Raw genomic sequence first — 17,613 nt, forward strand, 5'->3', positions numbered from 1 at the left:
GGCGCATCTGCGGCCAGTAGAATCGCTCCTGAGTGCGGTGCAAAGTTCTCGAAGTTCCCAAGTGTCTCAAAGCTGGATCATCATGCATGACTCGTAAAACAGAAAGACGGAAGCTTTCCGGTACTACCAGAAGGACACGATGGCCAATGTCGTAAACTTTCTTGCATAGCAGCCTATCACGAAGGCAAAACTGGCTGTCCGAGCCTGTGTCCTGAGCAGCATTTAAGAACGGCTCCAGGTGATGGTCGTTGTGTTGCTCTGTTCGAAATATGAAAGTATGAGGAAATCTCGGATATAAAGCAGCGACGCAATGGTCGAATTTTTCCGCGTTGTGTTCCGTTGTGGCAAGTGACAATTAGGAGAGGCAGTCCGCGTCCGCGTGCCGTCGGCCACCTTTGTATGAAATGTTGTAGTATTATTACAAGCGACGTGTCCAGCGGGCCAGGAGACCAGACGGGTCATGGATGTTGAGTAGCCAGCATAGGGAATGGTGATCAGTTACTACTATACGAAAACAACCGCGGGACATTCCTGCTCGGTGAGGGTGTAGTTGCACTCATTCTTGCTGAGAGTCCGACTGGCATAAGCAATCACATGTTCAAGAGCGTCAGAGCGCTGAACGAGGAGAGCGCCGAGGCCTATGCCGCTTGCGCCTGTATGTACTTCAAATGGAGCAGAAGGGTTGAAGTGCCGTATAATAGGATGTGATGTTAGGAGGAACTTCAGTTGTCGGAAAGATGAGTCGCATTCAGATGTCCAATGGAATGGAGCATCTTTTTGTAGTAGGCACGTTAGCAGGTAAGCGACATCTGCAAATCGAGAGATGAACGCCGGAAATATGAGCAAATGCCAAGAAAACTGCGGAGCTCCTTCACATTCCGAATTTGCTGAAGCGTGGCAACGGGTACGGTCTTCTGAGGATCAGGCCGGACGCCGTCAGCATTTATGAGGTGACCAAGCACCAACGCCTATCGCTCACCAAAATAGCATTTTTGAATTGAGAACAAGACCAGCTTGGCGCAAGCAGTCAAGCACGAGGACTAGGCTATCGTGCTCTTTGAATGTCCGGCGAAAGATGACAACGTCGTCCAGAAGCACATACAGACCTCCCATTTCAGAGCACGTAGTATAGAATCCATGAATCTTTCAAATGTTGCGGTTGCATTGCACAGGCCGAAAATCAGAACATTAAATTCAAACAGTACATTGGGAGTGGTGAAGATCGTCTTCTCCTTGTCTGCTGGGTGCATTGTGATTTGCCAGTATCCTGAGCGCAGGCCTACAGATGAAAAGTATGATGCATAATAGAAGCAGTCAATGGTGTCATCAATGCGGAGAAGCGGGTAGACATCCTATCTAGTGAGTGAATTCAAGTGGCGGTAATCTACACAAAATCGCCATGTGCCATCTTTCTTGCGCACAAGAATTACTGGAGTCGCCCAGGAACTGCACAATTCTTGAATGACACCCTGGTCAAACATTTCCCGTACTTGCTCACTGATTACCTTGCGCTCAGAGGGCGCCACAAGATACGGTTTTTGGCGACTTGGATGTACCTGCATAACCGGTGTCAATTCGATAGCTGGTGGAGACCCGGGAAAGGAGCGTAAACTGATTGGCTTCGAGATGTCAAAAACAGATAAATACTTCGACAGAAGATCTTCCAAAGCATCACGCCCTGTGGCGTTCAGAGAATTACTAATTATACCACGCAGTTGAGCATTCACTTGCGATCGTCCGACATTCCGCCAAGGTGCATCCGTAACCAAGGCCACTGATATTGGCATGTCTCACCTGTAAGAGGCAAGCTTCATTCGAGCTGGTAAAAGGACTGGCTGCGTAAAGCAATTAATAGTCCACAACCGGGTGCAGCCCTTGGTTACCGACACCGAACAATTACGAACAAGGAGCAACTTCGCGCAGGTCGAATAGTTAGGTGTCATGGTCGCATCACACGTTTCGATCGCACGACGAGAACACGAAACCGGAGTGTGCTGCATAGGTGTCGGAGGCACAACAGTATCGTCGCACACACACAGCACATCTTCACAAACAAGAGATTCCTTGAAAAACTCGGGTGGTAGGCAGCCGTAAACACTAATCTCGCCCGTGCGGCCGTCTACGGTTGCGCCACACATGCGCAAAAAATCTATACTAGGAATTACATCCTGTGTGCAGTGCGGTAGCGCGGCGACTACCGCAGAAAACACGGTTCCTCCAAGACATACCTTGGCACTGCACACCCCAAAGGGATGCAACCAATCGCGAATAACGCTATGAAAATTTGCATTTCTATTCCAAGGAAACATCACTTTAGGTCCCAGCAAGTTTTTGAATGTTAAGCTCAAAATCGATATTGTCGCACTCCTGTACACTAACGCCATTGAAAAAATACCGTCAACAGACAGACAGTTCTCATTTGTAAGCATAGTCGCGGAAAAAGGTATTTCTGCGCATAGCGAGCTTTCACCAGCAGCCTCACCCTTTGGCCGCGGCTGGTAGTTTTCTGAGGAGGTGACTGGCAACGACGCCACGGGCTTGGCAAGCGGCTGTCAAGAAACGCGTGCGGTGCAATAAGAGTACAGTCGGAAGCCGGGGAGTGGTTTCGGAGGCCACCGTGCTGAAACTGGCCGTGTGGAGGAGACGAACAGTACCGGGTGTCAACTGCGTGATCACTGGTCGGGTCTAGCTACGTTGGTCGGTCATACCGCGATGATTGGCGACGGCGGAATTGTCTTGAAATATGCCCCGGGATGCCGCAGCAGTAACCGACAGGAGTAGGCTGAAGAAGGGGTTGGCCCTGAAAGGATTCAATGTCACGCTCTTGATAAAAGCCAAGATCGCGCTGATCTGAGAACCGAGGTGCTCGCCTAGGCCTTCGCGGCCGAAATCGTTACGCTGATCAAGACGTCTAGTAGAAACAGTGCTTGCAAAATGTTGCCGCGAGCATTCTTTGAAAGAGGCAGGGTGTGCTGCGTGAACAGAAGAAAACTCAGGCGGCGATTGTCGATTATAGGCAGGTTCACACGGAAACGATGGGCGGTAGAACACTGGTGACGTTTACCAGCAGCGGAAATCGAGCCGGAGCAACTCTCCACGAATGATCTGCCGGATAGTTGGGATTAGGTGCAGAGGAACATGCTCGTCAAAGCTGGCGACGGTTGTTATATTGGCAAGCCTTCCAAACTTAGGAGTTACTCGACGGGTCTTTAGTGCTTCGAATTTACGGATGTAACGGAGAACAGCGAAGACAGTCGAGATATCATCTTTGGCGACGAGAAAGACGTTTTTGAATAGCAGTGCTATAAGACATGTGCGAGGTAAATTTCAAAATATCTCAACGTTGTATTCGAAAAGTCTTTTTGTGCCGCCTGTTTAGTAGCGTCCGAAATGTGAATTATGGAAACCGAACACCTGTCGTATTAAACATTATAAAGCACACACGCAGGGCTATTTATACATTTATTCATACTTAAAGACATAATAAAATAACAAAATCTTAGAATCTAAAGGCTCGCTTCTCCTGAGAACACATATCGATAAATTGTGTCACTGCACTTTCAAACAACATCACATTGCAAATTGCGTGGTTTGCTTGAAGTGGTTAGCTTCTTTAAAATAAGCCCAGCGATGTTGCACTAGGCTAAGCGCTACTCCGGTCAAAAGAATATCCCCATCTAATGGAGTGTCCAGGACGTCCAGCATTAATAGAAAAGCGTCGAACATGGCTAAACAAAGTTTCTTGCCAACTGCATAATCGCGAATAGTGTTCAATATCACATCTACACTATATTTGTGGCGGATTACTTCAGCAAGCATTTGCCAGATTATTATACGTTGATAGAAATCAGATTTCTTCAGTTTGAAATTCTACCCCTTTGCGTGAAAGAAGTTTAGGTAAATTCCAAGCCAGGAACTATTTGGCTGCACCTCTGAATCCTACTGCGCTGTTTATGAATGAAGTTTTATTTTCAGCGGACAATTTTCGCCGTTTGAAATCGATCAGGGCGCATAAGAACAATATAGTCCATTCAGTTCAACAAATAAGTAGCCTTGTTTAAAATTTCTCAAAAAGAAGAAACAATAAGCTTGCCAAATGATGCTTACGATATGCATTTATTTCATCTTCTATTTCTAGGCTAGTTGCTGTTCACATACCATTATTTGACGCATTAAAAGTTCTGGTAATTACAGCCAGGTTTGTACAGTTGCACTTTTTCTCCTTCGCAATTGTTTTCGAAGTAGTTTTGACACTCCCCAGGAACGTTAGTAACGTGTGAAGCCTTGACAAGAAGTTCACAGCCTAATAGAATGAGAAAAAATAAACGTTAAGCATAAGTGAAAATGCTAACATTTAGCTAAAGTTAGTATTTAACGAAAGATTATATCAAGAAACAAGAAAAATATTAAAGATGTTGCAGAAAATATATTTCTTTACGTGTATTGGAAACCAGACCAGCATGATTGGCTGCGACTTCAATTAATAAAACTTAGGCATTTAGCAGACGGCACCTTTGGGCTACCTATACATTTCATCCTTACTGTCCCTTCCTCCAAAAAAAGTAATTTATATGCTCAAATATATTCATAACCTGAAAATAAAGCAATATACCACATTTCATTTCACTAAGTATGAGGTCGAACAGACAAGTGTCATAGCTTAAAAATCAACTCGGTATTCGAATAGGGTGTACTTACGATGCAGGGCGTTTTGCAGCTAGAACATCACAGATACTTTGACTGCTGAATAGTTGTTTTGTTTTATCAAGACGTAAGTGGTCAAAGTCGTAAAACATCCGTTAGGTTAATGAATGAGTGCATCCCTTTTTTATGTCTTGAATTTATTTTACGCTACCGACATTCGAATAATGGGTACGCGTTGAGCTGGAGAATTCCGACGGTTCTTGCCACAGGAGTATTTTGCAATTTACTAATACCTCGATGGAAGATAATGTGCCCCACCTTTGCGGTATGGTGCCCTTTCGGACGCGCTACGTGATGTGATTTTCTTTATTGCTATGCGTGACCTTAGAACGTTCCAATGATTTCGGTCCACAATTGGTTTCATGCACATGACCCCTGTGAACGTCCTAAATTCACCCCCTAATCTAATTTTCTGACGCCTCTTGTTACGCCTTTCCTTCCCTCAGAATTCCAAAAGTTGTCCTTAGCGTTCATCGTAATTCTTTCTTCGCAGTGCATGTCCTGCTTTCTTCTTTTGGCCAGAATGTCATTAATTTGAGACAACGCTATGACCTATATGCTCTCTTCCTATCTCATAATGTCACACATATCATTTTACGTTGAATTGAACTAAAGCTAAACGCTTTTCTTAGCCTTCACGCTCTATCGCCTTTGGTATGTATCGGTAAAATGGAAGGTTTAAAATTAATCACAACCAATTGAGTACAGCATATCTTTATTTTACGCTTTCTATTCAACATGTATTTTTTATCTAATTAGCTATTGTCATCTTACCGAGAATGCAGACAGATATTCTGGCATTTCTCAAAACCAGTTTATATTTTCATCTTTGATTCTGATTTTATAGGTCGGCGTTTGCCATCCCTGTCGCGCGCTAGTCACTAACCTAAACAGACGACGTATTCATAAAAACGTAAAACAGCGTGATACTGGTAGATGCGCTGCAGACGAACGACTGCGGCAAAATTGTAACAAGAGTGGAAAACTGCGCTAGAAAGAGGCGCCCTGATTGAGAACTAAAAGGATTTTGACATCCGTGATATGTGCTATGACGTCAATGCACCTGCCTTTCCGAGGCAGTAAATTCAGGTCCCTGCAACAGTGGTAGTGGAGGGCTCCTTGTAAGAGGGTTATCTTTTGTGTATCACATCGTCACAACCGGTACTTATCAATGGCTTTTTGAGTGTCATAATTTTGATACCATCCCTTGGCCTTGACAGTCAGTCAGTTCAGGCGTTCAGTAGTGTCCGACTCTTCGTGACCCTATGGACCATGTCACGCCACGCTTTCCGGTCTCTCACTATCTTCTTAACATCACATAGCTTCATCTGCAATGCCTCGAGAATGCCATCTAACCATCGCGTTCGCTGCCTACCCCTTCTCCGGCGACCCTCAACCTTTCCCAACATCAAATCTTTCTCCAGCGACTCCTCTCTTCTCATCAGATGACCAAAGTAGCTGAGCTTTAACTTTAGAATTTGACCCTCCAATGAGCAGTCAGGGTTTATGGTCGACAATATCGACTGATTTGATCTTCTGGCCTTGACAAATTTTGCTTAAAAAATTTCGACTAATTTGGCAAATGTGTGTAGCACCTTACTGTTTGCATGACCAGGTTTATATTCGAAGGCAAACAGGTGATGTGTTAGTTCTGGCTGTACACCACTGGGTCATCTCCGAAGGTTTTGTCCTCATGTGCTAAACTAGAGTCTCTTATGTTTCACCTTAGTCGTTGTCGTCATTATACTCTGCACCACCCCTGGTAAAGGTGGGAGTTATTCGGTTTGAGCATATGGCTGAATTGTGCCTCCTGCCTTTAATATAGCGAATCGATATGGCAGCGGCGGTGCCTCGGCACGTTGTCGCTACGAAGACAATTTCCCTGCCCATTTGGCACTCTATATCCCAATTCCTCGTTGTACGGCAGCTTGCACGTGGCGTAGAAGGTTGACGATACTCGTCGGGCTAGCACTTCTTGCTAGTTTGAATTCCTTAGTGCCGTGTGCCGCCATGGTTGACAACAAGAACAGCCGCACGCAACACGGCAGTGAGAGCGAGAGCTCCAGATCATAGGGTCTTCGATCAGCAGAGGAAGCTAAGCGTCAGTCGGCGATATTGATGATAGTGTAGTTTATTTCCTGCCTAGCTAATCGAAACCGCGGTAAATTTTTCTCAATTCGGCGTGATTATAAACGCACCTTTTTCGTATATCCTGTGCTCCCTGTACAACAAGCTCCATTTCATCAGAACACCTTTTGAAAAGCTAGTCGTTTTCAAGCTATATGTAAACGCTTTTCACCAGTTTGCCGTCACAGCAGAAATTGCTCGATGCTAGTGAAGGACAAAACATAAAAGTGTTTTCGTGGATGTGCAAAATACAAGAAATGCATAATTTCCAAATATTCGGCACCATCTTAAAATATTCGGCAGCCACATTAAAACTAAAAAACTCGACTTGTCTGCATTGAAAATACAAAATTGAGGCGGGTTTTCTTAACACCCCTGCTGCCAGTAATTGCTTCAGTTTGACGCCTTATTGCCGATACCTTTAAAGTAGTTCCTGAAATCTCGCGATTGGTTCCGCACTTATCGCTCTCGTTGTGTGTTCATGTTGGCACTTGACTATGCATGCATCAAAGATGCCCTCTTTATTGTCTATACACTTCAATTTTCAAAGAATCCAGCACAAATCTGTGCTACAGTGCTTACCTCCGTCTTTGCTGTTTTGAACAAAAATAACAAAACAATTCTTATCTTCGTCTGTTTTTAGAAGCGTAATGGTTTTTTGTCCGGCTAGGATAAAAAAAAAAGGCAGCATTACTGATACACAATACAGTGATTTAGCGTTGCCAAAAAGAACCCGAGCCACTTTAAAGACGTTTTCACTTTTTTTTTCTGGCAAAACAATCCCGAACTCTGTGTATGGTGACGAACACATGTCTACCCATCCGATATTTTTAAAACAAGCGCTCATCAGCAGAACCAAACTTTACCGCCCTCTCAATGTCTGACCAAATCTTGCGGCGATATGTCAGGTTCATAGTACATGTTACAGCGGAGGGTTAATGCTTCAGCTGCCATTGATTTAAGCACCAGAGCTAGTCCAGTTTTCAGTGAAGCAACCAACCCGACAGAATACTGAAATTAGGCTGAAGCTCCTGAATTCTGCCATCACAGTAGTTCGCCATTTAAATCTGATTAAAGAAATATTTCAATGTCTCAAGTGAATGCTGATTCATGGGGCTCTACTATGAATTATTAAAACAAAATGTACGACTAGTTAGTATTCAAAAGAAAAATTGCTACAACTGAATGTGCCGTATTCCAATGATCACTTCAGCGTAATTTACGCATTATAGTTACTTTTTTATATGTAGATTTTGGCACCTTCCTCCCCTCCAGGTCTGCATTTAGATTTGTCGTTGAATAGCTTTGTTCGGGAGCTCAGAACGGAGTTTAGGGCAGGTTCGTTGACAAAGGAAAAGCATCGGTTAATGCAAATTGAGCATTTCTTGCGTTGTCCTTCGTTACAAAAATTTACCAAACATCTCTTGTGGTGAAAATGTATTTCACAGAGATGAACAATGACACTAAGAAAATCTCATTGCAGTGGCAAAAATATTGCTAGGTGGATTGCAAATATCATTTGCAACTGATCACTGAACAAATCAGCAAGCATCGTAACAGTCATAATATTATCATAATGTATTTCGGGCTTGAAAAACGCTTTTTTTTGTGAAGCTAAGACCGTAGCAGAAAGTTGTTCTAATCAAAAGCCATGGAAGTGCCATACTGCCTACTGGACCATGTATTTCATTCGATATTATGGCTGCTACTATCCTGGATTTGCACATAGTCTGTTTCTGTTGCACCTGGATAGCATTTGGACATCTTCAGCCATAAACTTATCTCTTCCTGAAATCCAATTCAGCTTTTCTTGTTTAGTTTGGATACAATACGTGCCATCTTGCTAAGACATTTGGCTTGACATTCTCGTTTCAAAGCTGCTCGTGATGAAACAGAGGCGTTTGTTGTATGAGCGAACTATTGCAAATCTGCGGTCTTGGCGGGCGCAAATCCTCCTTCAAACGACAGGAACGCAGAATAAAAGGAAGAACGTCCCAGCGAACTTTCTGGGAATCCCAGTGAGTAACGTTATCGATTTCTACACGTCGCTCAAAAGCTCTAGGAGCGGCCCTAATATTAAGAGGTAATATAGCCCTCTTTACTTGCCCACCACGGATGGCTGTCGCCCTGCTTTCATGCTGTGGTAGGTTTCACGAGCATTCGATTTCATTCCGACACATACCTTTTGGATCATACAGGAGGGATTCTTTGTGTGCGACCGTGTTTTCGCTTTATCTTTCCTGAAGTTTATGACCAAACTACCTAGAAGGTGGCCCAGACTATGGAGCACATGCTTTTCTTGCCTAAAAGACGCGCACAGTTGTAATTGCTACTCCTCTATTCTTTTATTCATAATCGAATCTTACAGATTGTAAATGAAAAACAAAAATTTTGCTGGGGGGCCATGCGGACTTTATTCCTTTTTTTTTTAAATACATTTCTACTATCACAACTTTACCGGTATTTTCACCGCTGTACTTGAATCGCATATTTAGTGCTTTTCAGGTACATTTTTTGTAGAGCTTTTGTGTCCCAATGTGTATTGCCCATATTCACGCTTAGCAATGAGACTTGCTTGCACACCTCTATAAATGGGCAGAATTACACAAAACACGTTTGGCATTCTGACTCTACTGACACATAGAAAGTTAAAGTATTAGAACATGCCTGGTACGTAGCAGAGGAATTACACCCTGAAAATGTACTGTTTATTACAGTAGCTTTTTTGTGTGCGGGAAGTACTTCATTTGATGCCCCTATTCACTTGACATGCACCAGCTTCGAATGAGTAGTAGATTTATATTGGTTTAGAACAGATATATATGTCTGCTATATAAAGATTTAAAACCATTTCTGACCGGACCGCATACGTACGGAATTGGCAACACAAAATGAACTTCTAGATTGCACTTAAAAAGCAATTCTCAAAAAGGAACACATGGCCTGAGTGTAAACAGAGTTATGTATAAACGAGTTTATTTTGCTACCCAAATTTGCAAATTTGAAAAATTCAAAAACAATTATATAAAAATGATTTCATCATAAATACACATCCTTAATTGAGTTCATTCTGTACGAGACACGATGCTATACACTTCTCGTAGGAATATGGGTTTCTAAACAAAGCATGTAAAGATGCTTCAATCATTTCCTTATGAAGAATACGCTCAAAAGCTTACGTCTCACAAAATTCCAAGAGGAGAGTTTCAGTGCCTTCATAAAATGAATGGTTTGCGCAACATGAATTTAGAGTTCTTTCTATTCGCACCATTCTTAACTAAACCTCGATCTTAGCATAACTTGTACTAAAAAAGGCTCCTGTGACATTTCTAAGTAAAGAGAAATCTTTTGGTAAGTTTATATCAATTATTTTCTTGCTTATGAGATTACACTGCTTACATGCACTTAGTTGACGTGAATATCTTAGGAATACACCGTACATAAAAACGGCTCTTAATCGATTTCTAGGTCAACATGTGGAAAATATAGCAACGTATCAACGTAAAAACTTACTTTTAACAGTATATTTTGCTATGTACTTTTGTGTGCCTGGAAGTTGTTCCAGTGTAACGTTGACGTTACCTGATTCACTGTAAAAGATTACAGCAAAACAGCAGCAGTGTAAGGCATGATAACAAGGTTAATATTTGCAAAGCTTAGTTGATCGGCTTAATGCAATACCTAGCAAAGCTGCTTAAATTTTGCTGCAATTATTTATTGCCAATTGTTTAAATGCACAAATTTAGTGGAAACGAGCGCTTTTCCCCCAGTGGTAAAAACTGCAGGCCTTGCTGTATTGAAATGTTTAAAACTTTAATAATATTTACCAGCTTGGCCGTTTATATAGCAATCAGAGAAAAGTTGGGATTTTCTGCTCTGAGCCAAACTTCCTTTACTCACGGGGGCCGCCTAGTTGGTATTTCATTTGCCCGCCAAAATCTCGTCAATCACTCACTCGCCTCGTATTTGGCAACTCGCAACCATGGCCTGTAGCAGGAGGTCCACTCAATTCGACTAGGCTTTGAAGGTGCTCTCAAATGAAAAGGGTTATTTCTGAAGTTATGGTATATCTAATCGGTATGTAATTAGCGTCTTATAGTATACGCTAAACTTTCCAAGGCACATTGCTGCGTTCCTTTTGCTATGCTTCTTTATTCACTTTCTTCATTAAATGCATAAAATAAATACTCATAAAAATTACGCGTACAATCTTCCTCAAAGGCCTGAGAAAATTGGTGTCCACAAAGATCAACTTGAGAAGTGTTTATTTTCCGATAGCATTTTCCTTAGTGTCAAGTTCATAATGTTTATCTCAGTCAGATTCCCGCTTCAAAGTAACAGAGTTTAGCTACGTTTGCAGAAAGTGTTTTCTTACGGATGTCTAAAATGAAAGACTTCTAGTTCGTTCAGAAAGAATAGCATGGTAATTAGAGTATTAAGAACGTAACTACACTGCTTGTCACTCAACACACTAAAAGACTTACGCAGAACAAACAGTACAACATATTCTTGAAGTTCTTGATTGCTATTATGTGGCAGGCTCCATAAAATCAATATATTTGTGAAGCACTGACAATTGCATTCTTCTCCTTGTCTTATACAAACCTATGACGCGTACAAAAATGATGGTACTGCTAAGTGTTATAAAGGGGATCATTATCTAGCGTATGATTCAATTACCATAGCAGATTAACTGTGGTTGCCTTCCGCAGGATGCCTCAAACATTTTCCGGCAGGGAATGTCTAGACTGTACCTTATTTTCTGCGTTTGCTCGTTTTAAAAAGTGGTTATATGTTGTGTTCGCCTGTTTGATTTGGCATCAAGTAGCCGGTCAGAATGATAAACTTAGGTTCTTAACTTTATTTACCACGTATCACAATCTTGTAAGAATTTATTATCGTTTGAAGAAAGCAAAAAATGTATCACGCAGAAATTGAGAAATAATGCCACTATCTTGAAAAATAAAATCTGAAAACCCCTTTTCACAAAACGTATAATAAATGAGTTTCAAACGAGAACTTTGCAAGTAGTTTTTGTAAAGACTATAATAAAAAAATTCGTACTACTTACTATTCATAGCCTACAATGGTGTTCTTTCGTCCTCTTAGATTGTATAAGTATACATTAGTGCCATATCCTCTGACCTTTTTTGTTGAGTGGCAGTCGACGTTCGTTTTAATAGTGTGCTTCCTTGATATAACGGCTAAGCGGTCGTCTACATTTACCATCTGAAAATGCAAACAAGAATAAGTATTAGGTTTTCGAAAATTCTATATTTTCGAGTAATTCCCTAGGGTGTTATAATATTTCCCAACACGAAGTGAGGTTATTGTATAACAAAGTAAATAGCTAAAAAAAAGTAGCTTACCATTTTTTAATGCTACAAAAATGCGCAGCAAAACCACCTTTAAAGAACGAGCAACAAATGTATAAGAGCTTTATGGGGTGTCAGCTAAAGTATTGGAAATAGAGTTTGGAGCATTCCTCAGGAGCTCGATCTGCTAAGAGTTTCACAAGTAGCACGAGCGAAAAAGAAACCTGAGAGATAACGCAGAAGAAAAGGATGATTAATTCAAACTCATGATCTGAGCCCTGTTATTTTAATTGAAATTGAATAGAAAACTCGTGCGAATAAAGCGAAGCATCTTTACAAGCACTAACAAAAAACTGGTCGCAAGCACTACCAATTCCGTAGTTGATAACCGCCAGCAATTAGAAAGTCTTTTTTTGGGTTCGCTGTCCGGAGCTTAATACTGGCATGTTTTTCTTCATTTAGACTTTTACTGTCTTGGCTCCCCCCACGAGAAAGATTGAAACTAGTAGTTTTGTTAATAAATTGTAGTATAATATTTCGAAAGCTTTGCTGCAACTGAGATAATAGATATATTTCTGGCACAGAACCTGCAAGGAGCCACATGATAAATGTGAAAAGGAGCTTCGAGAATAAATATAAATAAATAAAAACGATAACAGGTTTGCTTTTGGCATGCATGCTATCGCCTACTGTTATAGAGACTTTTAATACAATAAATACGTAGGTTGATAAGGGACCACAGCTCCACAAATATGCAGGAAATAAAAGGTAGGAAAATCGACTTTTTCCCGTTTTTGTAGTTTCAATATTATTCATTTTAAAGGGCGTTTTTACTGAAAAGCTTGTGATTTTGTATGACGATGATGACGGTATATACATATATTAGATCTTCTTGTTTTCTCAATTTCGGTTGTCTCTGCCGGACATCGAATTAATTGCTCCTTTCGTATTTAATTTCTACTATAATAGATAGGCGAAATAATGTCACCAATTAAACTTTTAATTCATTCTTTGTGAATTAAAATGAGGGAGCTGTTCTTTTTTTAACATATAAACGAAAATTAGGCACATTATTATCAGCAATACAAACTAACATTGATTGACTAACTTGGCCGCACTGAACTGACAGTAAATAAGGAGCATATGCAATTTAGAGCCTTAAGAGGCCAACTGAACGTCATTAGGCCGGTTCTTAAGCATCAGAATTGGGCATATATCCGTCGCTTCCAGTAATGTCGTAAAAGCGTTCTATTGTAGAAGAATAAGAGGTATAGTGCATTGTGTTGGGCATGCAGCCTGGAGGCTGCATCAAAATTCGGTTAGGTGGATAAATATTTGGTTTTGCTGAAGTACATTTAGCAAAATACTTGTGTTTAGCGTAAAATCGCATAGTATCTCGGAATTTACCGCTGAGTTTTCTCATCGCTTCCTTTCATATTCATCAAAGCTATCATTGTCGAAAATTCGCCAACTGCCGAGTCGCGCTAAAAAAAAAAAGACGTAAGGCTGGTAGCGAATACTTGTAGGCAAGTTACTTTAAAAGGCATTGGTACTATACAAGCCAATCTTGGACGTAAACCCGTTTGAAAGTATAAAGTCCTCAATGCAGGTTTATTTTTCTCGAATAACGCCCACCGAAATATTTCACAGGCAAATACGCGGTTAAAAGGGTATATTAATGCTTCGACACTTTCATTCAGTCGTTTTCGACGTTCATGTTTAGTTTTGAGGTTAACAAGGTGAGACTGTCGTTTCTATTTTTGGAAATGAACCATCTCACAAAAGGCAACAAAATACAATAGTAGAAATCGTAGCTCTACAGCGCTTATGTAGAATTGAGCAACAATTTCACATAATTGAATTGCTGTAACCAACAGGGTTAAATTCTGTGAGGGCGATGCCACTTCATTTCGGTCCAGAACTTGTGCTCACAGTAAACTTGGTATATCTAGGTATGTTTTACTTCGAAGCAAAGGAAATTATAAAAACATAAATGCCCAAAATTGCCAAACTAAGGTATTCTAGATACTAAATAAATTTCTTCATATTTTGTTGCGAATTGAAAACCTTTTTTGGCATTTTTTAATTGGGATGAGGAACGTACATGAATGGAGTGATCAGCGTGTCATTCTTACTATGGCCACAAATAGATTTGGAATAATCCGAGCTCGGCATCATTATACGCTTACAGATGAGCGCGTGGTTTGAATAGCGCAAAGATTACACCCCTTCTGGGTTTAAGCCGCATCTCTGCTTTAATCATGACGCTGTGATCAAACAAGGGAAACAAATCAAGGCTTCACTAAATCTGCGGCCTACACAAATCTGCTTTTGAAACGTTTTGAGATTTCCTCGAGCTCAATCATGAGCGCATTCGCTACAAGCTCATATAGGTGTAATATAAAATATCGTTCTCATCACACCAGCTTCGTTCTTTATAGTATTGGGTCTACGTCATTGTTAAACTAGGGCTTTTGATATCGAAATTATTTTTACATCGAATGGTACATAAAATGTATGCTTCATAATGAGCTTAAAGCAGGACGTATACCCTGTTATCCATGCAACTGTTGTCATGTCTGCAAAGGGTATCATGTTAGGCAGTATTTCTATGAAAAATATATTTTCATTATGTCTGATTTGAGTAGCAACTTGAGCTGTTGATGTTTGTGCCGCGTTTAAAAAAAAAAACCAGGGTGCCTTATATATAGCAGTCATGATGCCTGTGAAGAAATGAAACTAGCTTCACTTACATCCATGATGTCTAATGGGTCAGGTTGGGTTTCAGCAGTATTTGCAGCCGCTTTCGTTGCTATGACGAAGAGGCAGAGTGCAAGAGCGAAAATCATGGCTCTAACTCTTGGAAGACCGATCTCCTGAATGGTTCTGCAAACGAGGCGAGGTCATATTTATATGAAAAACATCAAGTGACTGGTGATGTTGAGACGCAGGCATATTTACCAACCCTTTAAAGTAATACAAAAATAAAATATTTGCCTGTCTGGCAACAGCTGCTGTAGTATTCTGCCGTACGTCATTCCCTTCTCATGAGTATGAAATAAGAGAAATATATCATCTGAGAATGTCGGGTTTTTGATATTTATTCGTGCTTCTTTATTATGGTTGCCGTTTTTTTTTTCATGCATGCGGCAAAACTTATTGCATTGATGCTCCTTGCACTAATACCATCAACGTTTATTGCTGCAAACTTGATGCCTAACAGCTATCATGCTTGAAACATTGTCTGTTATTGTTCATAGAGTAATTACAACTAATTCATCAAGCATAGCCACGTTAACAAAAAATACGAATATGCCCAGAGGTATTTTTTTTTAATTTAGAATATTTCATTTGAAACCAAAATAATGAAATCTTGAATTGGCATTTTAGCTTGCTGGAGACCACAGGTTGGCAAAAGAATAATGGCCGATTTTCTAAATAATATATTTTTTTAAAGTGTGCTGAGCTTTACATAACAAGCATATCCCTATTAATATCTCGCAAGCGCGAACCTAGACGCACCTAAGAGAGCATCGGCATCAGCATTCGTGACTCTGAGATTTCTTGTCCGTTTCAGCAATGTAACTATTTCTCGGTGAAATAAACAAGGTTCCTGTTCGTGAAACGTTACCCAAACCTAAGTTAAAGCTGTCGAAGTGCTTTCGGGCAATTTATGAACACCCTTCACCCTGGAAATCTCACGCCTATAGTCCCCTTCAGAGTTTCCTCCAGTAATGTGTTCGGCAGCTTGTAACACATTACTGAGAATGCATTTAAATGGTGTGCATGTGCAACTTCCCAGTCACCAGCCATGAACTACCAGTTGCCATCATCATTTTTACGAGCTATCTCTGGCATTCTGATACTGGAAATAAACGTTTCACTATATAATTGCGCTCTCGTTGGATAGCTTCCAGTGTACTTGCACATCTGGATGCATATTAATTTCTTATTGTCTCTGAGCCTTATATTTCGGACCAAGTAGTGGAATATAGTTTTTCGCACTCACAAAAAGCACTACGCCATATGACAGACTTTATTGAAACCTGTCATAGAATCCACACAGTTGTTATTTAAATGAAAGGTAAACAATCATCATCATCATCATCATCATCATCAGCCTGACTAAACCCACTGCAGGGCGAAGGCCTCTCCCATATATCTCCACTTAACCCGGTTCTGTTCTAGCTGCATCCACTTGACCCCCGCGAACTCCTTAACCTCACCCGCCCACCTAACTTTCTGCCGCCCCCTGCTACGCTTTCCTTCTCTTGGAATCCAGTTTGTTACCCTAAGCGACCATCGGTTATCCTCTCTTCGCACTACATGCCCCGCCCATGCCCATTTCTTCTTCTTAATTTCCACTAGAATGTCGGTAACTTGAGTTATTTCTCCGACCTACTCTGCACGCTTCCTATCTCTTAATGTTACCCCTACAATTTTGCGTTCCATAGCCCTCTGGGTTGTCCTCACCTTAAGTAGAACTTTCTTGGTTAGCCTCCACGTTTCAGCACCATAGGTGAGTACAGGTAGGATGCAACTGTTGTATACTTTCCTCCTGAGGGATACCGGTGAGCTGCTAGTCATAATCTGCGAGTGCTTGCCAAATGCGCTTCATCCCAATCTTATCCTTCTTGTTATTTCCTTTTCATGGTCCGTATCTGCGGTTACTACCTGTCCTAAGTAGACATAATCGCCTACTACTTCCAGTACTTCGCTACCTAATGTAAACTGCTGCTCCTTCACGATGCTGGTGAACATTACCTTAGTCTTCTGCATATTGATTTTCAAGCCTAACTTTCTACTTTTCCTGTCTAGGTCATCAATCATTATTTGCAGTTCATCCCCCGAGTTGCTTAGCAAGGCAATGTCATCAGCAAATCGCAGATTACTGAGATATTCTCCATCTACCCTTATCCCTAACTGCTCCCATTCCAAGTCTCTGAATACTTCCTCTAAGCAAGCTGTGTATAGTACTGGGGAGATTGTGTCTCCTTGCCTAACACCTTTCCTTATGGGAATTTTGTTACTTTTTTATGTTGAACTATGGTTGCTGTGTAGCCACTATATATATATTCCAGCACTTTCACGTACGGCTCGTCTACCCCCTGATTTCGCAATACCTAAATCACCCCCTATGTTTCAACTAAGTCAAATGCTTTTTCGTAATCAATGAATGCTATGTATAAGGGCTGGTTATATTCCGAGCATTTTTCTATCACCTGATTGATGGTATGGATATGATCGATAGTAGAGTACCGTTTCCGAAAACCTGCTTGATCCTTTGCTTGGTGGCAGTCTAAGGTCGTCCTGATTCAATTAGGGATTACCTTAGTAAATACCTTATACGTAACAGAAAGTAAGCTGACTGGTCTGTTTTTTAAGGTCCTGAGAGTCCCCTTTCTTATGAATGAGAATAATGTTTGCATTATTCCATGATTCCGGTACCGTCAATGACACCAGGCAC

General features: G+C 41.1%; 1 protein-coding gene across 1 annotated transcript; it reads right to left on the reverse strand.

Moving 5' to 3' along the window:
• Nucleotides 1–4,097: 4,097 nt before the first annotated feature.
• Nucleotides 4,098–15,056, reverse strand: LOC146173782 (uncharacterized). Its single transcript, XM_084584155.1, has 5 exons — nt 14,900–15,056; nt 11,903–12,060; nt 10,345–10,421; nt 7,414–7,497; nt 4,098–4,303 (listed from the first exon to the last, which is right to left on the reverse strand). The coding sequence occupies exons 1-5, from the start codon at nt 14,993–14,995 to the stop codon at nt 4,173–4,175; spliced, it is 546 nt and encodes a 181-aa protein (XP_084440281.1). The 5' UTR covers nt 14,996–15,056; the 3' UTR covers nt 4,098–4,172.
• Nucleotides 15,057–17,613: the final 2,557 nt, after the last annotated feature.

This window comes from Amblyomma maculatum, chromosome 11 (genome assembly GCF_055883805.1).
Source record: "Amblyomma maculatum isolate TAMU_Amacu chromosome 11, ASM5588380v1, whole genome shotgun sequence".
NCBI lineage: Eukaryota > Metazoa > Arthropoda > Arachnida > Ixodida > Ixodidae > Amblyomma > Amblyomma maculatum.

Coding starts and splice junctions, on each gene's coding strand:
- LOC146173782 (XM_084584155.1), bottom strand. CDS start 14,995: ATGATTTTCGCTCTTGCACTCTGCCTCTTCGTCATAGCAACGAAAGCG. Junction 10,422..11,902: donor ACCATTGTAGGCTATGAATA/GTAAGTAGTACG, acceptor AATCTTTTACAG/TGAATCAGGTAACGTCAACG. Junction 7,498..10,344: donor AGCAAAATATACTGTTAAAA/GTAAGTTTTTAC, acceptor TTTTTATCCTAG/CCGGACAAAAAACCATTACG.